Below are 9684 nucleotides of genomic sequence, written 5' to 3'. Positions count from 1 at the left end.
CAAATGGATCTTTAAGACTAAAACAAACTCTAATGATCAAGTGGAGAGATATAAGACTAGATGTGTAGCCAAATGGTTTAGCCAGAAAGAAGAAATTGATTACACAGAGACATTCTCTCCTTTATCCACAAAGGATTCTTTTAGAATTATTATGGTGATTGTGGCATATTATAACCTGGAGTTGCATAAGATGGATGTCAGAATTGCTTTTCTGAATGGTGATTTATTTGAGGATGTGTATATGGTTCAACCAGTTGGCTTCCAACAAACGGGGAATGGTAATTTGGTTTGTAAGCCTAAAAAGTCAATTTATGATCTTAAGTAGGCTTCAAAGCAATGGTATCTCAAATTTGATGAAGTTGTTACCAAAAATGGCTTTAAAGAGAATGTTGTTGATAGGTGCATATATATGAAGGTCAGTAGGAGCAGTTTTATATTTCTGGTATTATATATTGATGACATACTTTTAGCTACTAATGAAGCTGACCTAATGGCTGAGACAAAGCAGATGTTGTGCAACCATTTTGATATAAAAGATCTTGGTGAGGCTTCTTTTGTTTTGGGGATCAAGATTATTCAAGATAGAATTAATTATGTGTTGTAGTTGTCTCAGAGACCCTATATTGATAGAATACTTAAGAGGTTTGATATGCACAATTGCTCTCCTGGAAGTATATCAATTACAAAAGGTGAAATGTTTTCTAAGGATTAATGTCCCAAGAATGATAGAGAGAGGATGGCAATGAAAAATGTTCACTATTCTTTAGCAGTGGGTAGTTTAATGTATGCTCAAGTTTGTACATGGCCTGATATAGCTTTTGCTCTGGGTGTGCTTGGTAGATTTATGAGCAATCCTGATCCTATTCATTACCAAGCAGTTAAGAAGGTCTTTAGGTATCTACAGTGCACTAAAGATCATATGTTGATGTATCGACATACCAACTCTCTTGATGTAGTTGGTTATACTAATATAGATTATAAGGCTGTGTGGATGATAAGAAATCTACTACTGGATATATATTTATGATGGCAGGAGGTGCTGTATTTTGGCGGAGTGCTAAGCAGTCAGTGACAGCATCCTCGACTATGGAGGCAGAGTATGTGGCGTGTTATGAGGCTACTCATCATGCAGTTTGGTTTCAAAATTTTATTCGTGATTTGGGAGTAGTTGACTCCATTAAGAGGCTTATTATGATGTATTATGATAATACTACAGCAGTGTCTTTCTCCAATAATTTAAAAAGTATTCCTGGTGCGAGATACATTGATGTAAAGTATTTTATTGTTAAGGAGACAGTTGAAGAGTGCCTCATTACTGTAGTTCACACGCCTACTTACAACATGGTGGCAGATCCACTGGCCAAGGCCTTACCAATAGGCATATTTGAGGAGTATATGTCCCATATGGGATTGTTGGTAGTTGAGACTGCTGTGGGTCAGTGGGAGTTTATTATGTATTCTACAGTTATATCCATATTGAGTATTATTTATTTCTTTGTATTTTGATACATTGATATATGTGGATCATTATTTATTTACGAGATGATTTATTACACATATTATTGCTCCTTATATTTATAGGCCTGTTGAGACTATTAGTCTATATATAAGTGTATGTTAATCCACAGGTGCCATGTGAGTTCCTACTACCTAGTTTGGGTATATTGTTGTATCCTGTTGATACACAATGTGCTTGAATGAAATTGTATTGTGTGTTGGGGGATTGCACGTGGTTAGGTAAATTGTTGTGTCATGTTGGCATGCTATATATTTAGATGAAATTGTATCATAGTTCAGTAGATTCTGTAGTATGTGAGATTGGATTATATATAATGATGGTTATGCAGTTTAAGAGGGAGAATGTTAAATAAATTAATAATTATGGACTTAGCATAATCAATTACTCACTTACAGAGCTTATTTATGCCATTAATGAGACTGACTTATTTTATTATTTTGTAGTAAGGCTCTTGGTTACACATTCTCTGTAATACTTCGGTTGGTCCATTGGACTGGAGGACCAACTCTCTTTATAAGTCCAATGACTTACCCATATTTTTATATTATTATTATATTATTAAATTATTATTATTTTGTATGTATTAAAAATTAATGGGTAAGTTTGACTTGCGGAGACTATAAAAGGTCTATAGCAAACAATATGATATTTTTTTTAAATTAAAGTTTTCAAAGATCTAAAAGTGGTTTAAGAGTATAGTGTCCATAGACACTACTTTATATTGTTTTCTATTTTGCAGGATTAAAAATTTAATTTATCAATGGTTGCGTTTAGATATTAGTAGTTTGATGCTTTAATGAAATTTATTATATATATTTAGATCCGTAAATTTTAACATTTTCTTCAATATGTTTAGATCTCTCTTTATAAATAAGTTATAGACTTAAATTAAAGTTGATATTCCCATTTTTGAAGTTTATTATGGGGCTTCTAATGTGCAGCGTGACCAAGAAAAGAAAACTTCCAAGCTTTCAAAACTAGCAAGCGGGAAAATCGTAAGGATTCCAAGATTTGTAAATAGTTCATTATAGTATGAGATATTGGGGGATTTTCTTCAATTGTTCTACCTATTTCTTAATTTTATATATTTTTTTAAAGCGGTGTAAAATGTTCCAAGCCTAGTTTGGAAGTTAGAAAAACCGAAAGAAAAAGAAAGAGAAAAAAAATTGAAATTCTCTATGGTGTTTATTCAAACATTTGAGGGCGAATTCTCTATGCTGTTTATTCAAATATTTGAGGGAAAAAAATATTGAGGTGAGAGAAGCGAGTAAAGAGGAGAGAAGAGGAGTAGGCCATTAAGAAGCAGGAGCCCACAGGGAGCAGACGTTACTTTTGCTCCTTACTTTCCTCACCAAAAATTGGGGACAATGAAAATCCCTCTTGTGTAGTCGCTTACAAGCTTTCATTAGGTTTCTCCTATAAATATATATGTATATATTTTATAGGTAATTGATCCTTGGCCATTAGGACTATAAATTAAATGAAAAACAAAGTAGAATGGAGAGAGAAGATGTTGCAGAGGCGGAAGTGATCGATAACAGAGGAATTAGAAGGAAGAATGAAACATTTTCACAGCCGTTTAGTAAGATAGCTGATGTGGCAATCTTGAACAGATAAATGGCACGAGTTGCCAGCTGTAGTACTCCAGGAGTACTAGAAAATTTTCCATTATCATGTTCTATAGATTTTTGCCAGGTCTGCACATGCATAAGCATTAAATACGACACATAGTTTAAAAAAAAAAAAGAAAAAAAAGAAAAAAGAAAAAAAAAAGGTAACTTGAAATTATCAAAAACCATGCGGAAGTATCGGTTAAAAAAAAAAAAAAAGAATGATGCAAGGACAATTAACTCGCGGAGATTATTTTTTTATTATAATAATTTTTTCCTTATGATATTTCGAACTCATTGTCTGTCAGGAATTATCAAACATACGAGCCATGGCTTATTAACAGAGCTAACCAGGCTTGTTTAATATATAATTAAAACATTGCCTTGCACAACAAAAAGGCACCTGGTAAGACCTTTATAAATAGGTGTAACAATAGAATCGTTCTTCGCACCAAACCATCAGAAGCTCAAAATTGTGCACCAAAAAAAAAAAAAAAAAAAAAAAAAAACTAGTATTAAATATGTCTTCCAGCTCGCATTTGCTGGTTTTATTCCTTTGCGTGGTTGTTCTTCGGACCACTAATGAACATACAACTAAAAGGCACCTGGTAAGACCTTTATAAATAGGTGTAACAATAGAATCGTTCTTCGCACCAAACCATCAGAAGCTCAAACTTGTGCACAGAACAAAACTAGTAATAAATATGTCTTCCAGCTCGCATTTGCTAGTTTTATTCTTTTGCGTGGTTGTTCTTCTGACCACTCATGCAGATCCTTCATACGAGCATAAGTTTCCCAAAGAAAACCAAAAACCAGTAGTACTCCAAGTCCACAATGTCAATCCAACTCCGAATTTACCATTACATTCACAAAAGAAAATAGGTATCCGCAAACCACCACCTGCACGCCACGGTGAGAAGCCGCCACCGATTCCATCTCATAAACGACTGGAAACCCCAACCCCTGCTTAAGCCGTCACCAGGCTTAATATAGACAGTGAGGTGCTAAATCCCCCAACCCATGAATCAGCCCCACAGGGCTTAATGATAATATAGACAATGAGGTGGTATAATAATAAAAGAAATGGCGTTCCATCGTCATCGAGTGCTTGTGGTTTCATGATCTGTATTTCGGCCTGTTTGATTTTCTGATGGATTTCTATTTGCTATTAGTATTAATGCTTGAGACGAGCAGCAGTGTGTATGTATGTGAACTCTTTTAATTACAATTTGGGGGAGGGTGAATGGGGGAGTGTAAATGTGGAGATGTATTTTCATTGGTTTTACCACTTAATTAAATCTATGAATATTTATGTGTGTCACCTTTTATGTTATGAATTTGTGCGTGTTAATGTTATTATATATGTATGCAATATGCATCTCTTTCTTGTTAACTATATGTTCACAAAAAATAAACAGCTGTGCGCCTTTAAAATCTATATTATTTTTTCTGCATTAACATGTATAATAACTAAGTTAATTAATTAATGTATTCTTGAACTTTATAAATAACAAAAATGTCATAAATTATGATAATATGTTGCATATTCACCTTAAAGACATTTTTGTAATTTAAAAAGTTATTTATTGACTTTTTATGACAATATACGGGCCCATTTTATATTTATACCAACATTTTTTAATTAATTATACACTCAAGTTATAAAACTTAATACATTATAAAAAAATAAATATAATAAATAACTTAAATTTACTACAATAAATTATTTTACTAGGCAATGGATATTCATATATATATATATATAAAAGAAAAAAAAAATTTTAATTAGTACATTAAATAACTTTGAAGCAAAAAAAAAAAAAGGGAAAAAAAAGTATGATAAGGAACAACTAAAAAGTTTAAAGCATTAAAAATATATATATATATATATATTAATTTAGTAACATTTTATATTGATTAACTTGAAAAAATTCACAAAATAAAAAATACTAGTAAATTAATATTGTATATTTATTTATAAATTATTCGTGCCATGGCTCCATGCCTTGTTTGGTCCAATGTCTAATCCATGAGTCAATTTTTAAAGCCCTCGGAATCCTTGCTTGGCTCTTTCCTGTTGATGCCACGGTAACTAGAGATAGAATATCATAAGAAAGCTCTTTGGCTAGTTCGGTTCGTACCGTGGTTGGTGTTGTTTAGGAAAAATAATAATAAAAAAAAGGATTAAATAAAACAAAATCAAAATCATTAATATTTCATTACGTGGAGTCCAAGAAAAAAGCTGTTTTGGTAGTAATAGTGAGGTTTTTTTATACTTTTTTTTTCTTAATTCAATATTTTAACTCATTAGAACTATATGGAAAGGGAGATTTTATCCACTAAAAATAATATTAATAAGTAAAAAAATATTCACTAATATTAAATACAATGACAAAAATACCTTTGTTTTAGGTGTTAAATATTATTATCGTATTTTACTGTATACAACTCGTTGGATTAATGTGTCTTATTCTGTTAGCATTGTTATAAATCCAAAATTTGTATTTCTTTTTTCTCTCCCATCAGGCATCTTCCCCTTCTGCCAAAAGCCAATTCTCTTTTCCAAGGGGTCACCGTTGCTATAACCGCCAAGTTGAACCATAGCCGCCAAGTTCAACCACTAGAAAATAAAATATTGTTTCCATCAATTTATTTTAACTTAAAGCTACAGAAATCTTGTTATAAAGTTTGATTTTTCACCTAAATTATAGGAATGAATGAAAGATAAGATCATGGATTAAGGTCTAGTACGTTATAGGAGTGAATGAAGTATAAGATCAGGGGTGAAGGTCTTCAAGAAGAAGGTGAACCTGTAGTTGGACGAAATTTGTAGTTCATGCAATACCAATAAAAGTGAAAGGAAAGCAACCCTTTGACCAGTGGAGAAGAATATTTGAATGAATCAAGAATTTAGATGGGTTTTGATAAGGTGAAAAAAAGGAAATGCGCAGGCCAAAAAATTTAGATTAGCGTGGAAGGGGAGGAAACTCCCGTGGCAATAAAAATCATTGGCCGTTTGTGCAATGTTATATAATGCTCTATAGGTTTTTACCAGGTCTACACGTGCATATGCATTAAATACGACACTTAATTAAAAGAAAAAAAAAGGTTATATCAAATGTGGCAAATTATGACTAAAAGCGTAAGTCAATTTGTAGCAAAAACTATTAGTTATAAAATTTTGAACGAAGAAGTCGGCAGCAAAAAATTTTGCAATATGAATTACCATTACTTTGTTCAATGATGCAAGGAATTTCGAGCAGCTAGTGGAGGTCCATTTTCTTTGGCTTATTAGCAATCTATTGTTTTGTTGTTATTCTAGCACTGCCTCAAATCTAAGTGGTACTTGTTCTAAAACAACCAGAGGAAAAGGAGGAGAAGCAGAGCCCCCTGTCAAATGGAGAAACAGCCTTGACAATCAAACAAAATCTCTAATTCTCTCCTCTTGGAAATTGCTTCCTCAAAATTCATGGTCTGGTACTAATTATTCTAGCAGCCTTAAAAGAGGGCAAAAAGGTCCCTGCCATTGGTTGGAATCTATTGTAATAAGTTGGGAAATGTGTTCTACATAAATCTTTCTCGTCCCAATCTCAAAGGTACCCTCCAAAACTTTGATTTCTCATCTTTTCCTAACTTAGAGTGCCTTGTGCTTTCCAACAATTCGCTTTATGGAGCTATCCCTCCCATTATCAGTAACCTTTCTAGACCCATATTGATGGAGGTACAGAAGCACAACAACAGCCGCACAACATGCAGAAACATGCCAGCAGCAGCAGCACGCCAGCACAAGCAACAGCAACAGCAAGCTCAAAGCAGCAGCAACTTTATCATGAACAGTAACAGATGCTAAAACAGGGAGAACAAAGTGCTATGGTACCAGACAAATGAAACCTAATTCAAATTTGGTGACCGTTAGCTTGCATGTGCCAAGGTTTACATGACCAAAATACCAACAACCCAAAAACACACCATTTTGATCTTTCTAGAATAATTGTTTAAAACGCACCATTTTCATTTTAGGTTGATATATGTAACAGTTTGCTACCTTTCGGTTTAGATAATTTTATCTTTTTCAATATATGAAATAGTTTGGTGACCAAGCAGAGCCTCCAGCAGCTTCCTTTGCTGGTTGTTTGTGAATGTTAAATCCATTTTACTTGTTTAATTGAAAGCTTCTACATCACATATACATTGACTTGAGTAACAATCATTTCTATGGAAACATTCCACATGAAATTTGCCTATTGACAAGCTTACGCGTGTATTTTATGTGGATTTGAATTATGTCAATGGCGCTATACCACATGAAATAGGCAAGCTAGAGTACGTCGAGGAGTTTTTCGTCAGACAAAACAATATTTGGGGTTCAATTCCAACATCTATTGGAAACATGAGAAAGTTAACTGCTCTACTTCTAAGTGAAAATAAATTTTCTGGATCCGTCCCTGGTGAAGTAGGACAACTTAGATCACTTAAGAGGCTTTACTTGGAGGAACAAGGATGAACCTCGAGAAACACATACTACAGCTTTCTTTGCAGCATTGAGTCATGATGGAAGAACGGTTCATCAAGAAATAGTTGAAGCCACAGAAAACTTTGACTCCAAATATTGTATTGCCGTTGGAGGATACTGGAGTATCTATAAAACATTACTCTCAACTGGTCAAGTTGTTGCGGTGAAAAAGTTCCATGGGAATGATGAAGTGGCTAGTGAGTAAGCTTTCACAAGTGAGGTTACTTTGTTGACAAGAGTATGCCATCGAGATATCATTAAGCTTCAGGGATTTTGTTCACATATAAGAAATTCGTTTTTAGTGTACAAGTTCATGGAAAAAGGAAGCTTAGTAAACATATTGTGTGAAAATGTTAAGACAAAGGAGTTAGAGTGGACTAAGAGAGTAAATGTTGTCAAAGGTTTAGCAAATGCCATATCCTTTATGCACCATGAACGTTTTCCTCCTATAGTGCACAGAGACATATCAAGCAAGAATGTTTTGTTGGATGCAGAATATGAAGCTTATATTTCTGACTTTGATTCAGCTAGAGCTTTCGATCCTTTCTCATCAAACTGGACTCCATTTACTGGAACCATTGGATACTCAGCTCGAGGTAAAATTTTCCATTGAAGTGGCTTTCATTAATGCATATATATTTCAATATCTATAGCAACCTTGCTTAAAGATTTGTTCATTATTTTGTTTTTTGAAAAAAAAAAATTTATAAATAGTACCTTTTACTTTATCAAATACCATAATTAAAAAAGGCAACCAATCCAAGCATTTTTGTTTTGACGAGCTTGCTTACACAATGAAAATAAATGAGAAGAGCGATGTGTATAGCTTCAGAGTGGTAACATTGGAAGTGATGATGGGAAAATATCCAGGAGATTTGGTCTTGTCTTTGTTCACATCACCATTGGCAGAAGCTCCTGAAATTCTACTCAAGGAAGTATTGGATCAACGTCTCTTGCCTCCAAGAAGGCAAACAGCAGATCAAGTGGCCACCATTGTAGAGCAAGCATTAGCTTGCCTGCATCCAATCGTACCATCTCGACCAACTATGAAGCAAGTGTCCGAGAAGCTATCAACTTCATTGGTACTATCATTATCAAAGCCTCTTCATATGCTTCCACTTAAGCAGCTGATAGCAAGTGTCTGAGAAGCTATCAACTTCATTGGTACTATCATTATCAAAGCCTCTTCATATGCTTCCACTTAAGTAGCTGATTGATCTGACACGGCTTAATTATTTTCTCATTGTTCCATGTTGTGTGTGCATTTTCTTGCTAATTACTTTTTACTCATTTTAGTTGTTTTTCTGCCTACCATAGGTATTAATCTTATGCATTTAAATTTAGTCATGTTGTAGCGCGTCAACATATATATATATATTTTATTCAATAATACAAGAGTTACCAAAATATTTATCAAAATTATTTAACAAATTATATGGTAGATGATATTGTAATATTTAATTGGTTTAATTTTTTTGATTCATTTATTCTTTTAAACGTTTATTCATCCAAATTTAAATTATATAGATATATCAATAAATATTATTTTAACATCTATTATTTGGTAAATAAATTTTATTAGTATTTTAGTACTCGTAGCATTATTTTCTATTTTACCTTAAAATGATGGTACTGACCAAGTAGTAAAAGAATGTAAGAATAAAATGATGTTTTAAATTTAATAGATAAAATATTTATTTTTCTTTTTCTTCGGTCTTTTTTTTTTTTATGTTTTTGTCCTCTAGTCTTTTTACTTTCAATATATGACATCATTATTTCAGTTTATTATTATTGTTATTGTTACTATTATTACTTTAAAAAAAATTGAAAAATTGTAAATATTTTATGAGAATAATAAAAGATTTATAAAACTTTAAACCCCATTCTAATATTAGAATGGGATAAGAATTTGTAACTTAAAAAAAAAAAAATCCTCAAATTTAATCAGTGTAGTAAACTCTGGTACAACACATAGTACTTTTTATAGCATATCAAAAATGCTATAAAAGACATATAATTGTATTTTTAGAAATGTTATTACA

At 32.6% G+C, this 9684-nt stretch overlaps 1 protein-coding gene across 1 annotated transcript; it reads left to right on the top strand.

Annotated features, from left to right (window-relative positions):
* Nucleotides 1-1194: 1194 nt before the first annotated feature.
* LOC112492245 (MDIS1-interacting receptor like kinase 2-like) lies at nt 1195-8787 on the top strand. The gene is made up of 6 exons (XM_025075358.3): nt 1195-1454; nt 6452-6606; nt 6726-6850; nt 7587-7839; nt 7945-8238; nt 8393-8787. Exons 1-6 carry the CDS (start codon nt 1195-1197, stop codon nt 8785-8787), a joined length of 1482 nt encoding a protein of 493 aa, XP_024931126.3.
* Nucleotides 8788-9684: the final 897 nt, after the last annotated feature.

This window comes from Ziziphus jujuba, chromosome 3 (assembly GCF_031755915.1).
Source record: "Ziziphus jujuba cultivar Dongzao chromosome 3, ASM3175591v1".
Taxonomy (NCBI): domain Eukaryota; kingdom Viridiplantae; phylum Streptophyta; class Magnoliopsida; order Rosales; family Rhamnaceae; genus Ziziphus; species Ziziphus jujuba.
Note: the sequence above shows the minus strand (reverse complement) of the source record. Positions and strands in the feature narration are given on the sequence as shown.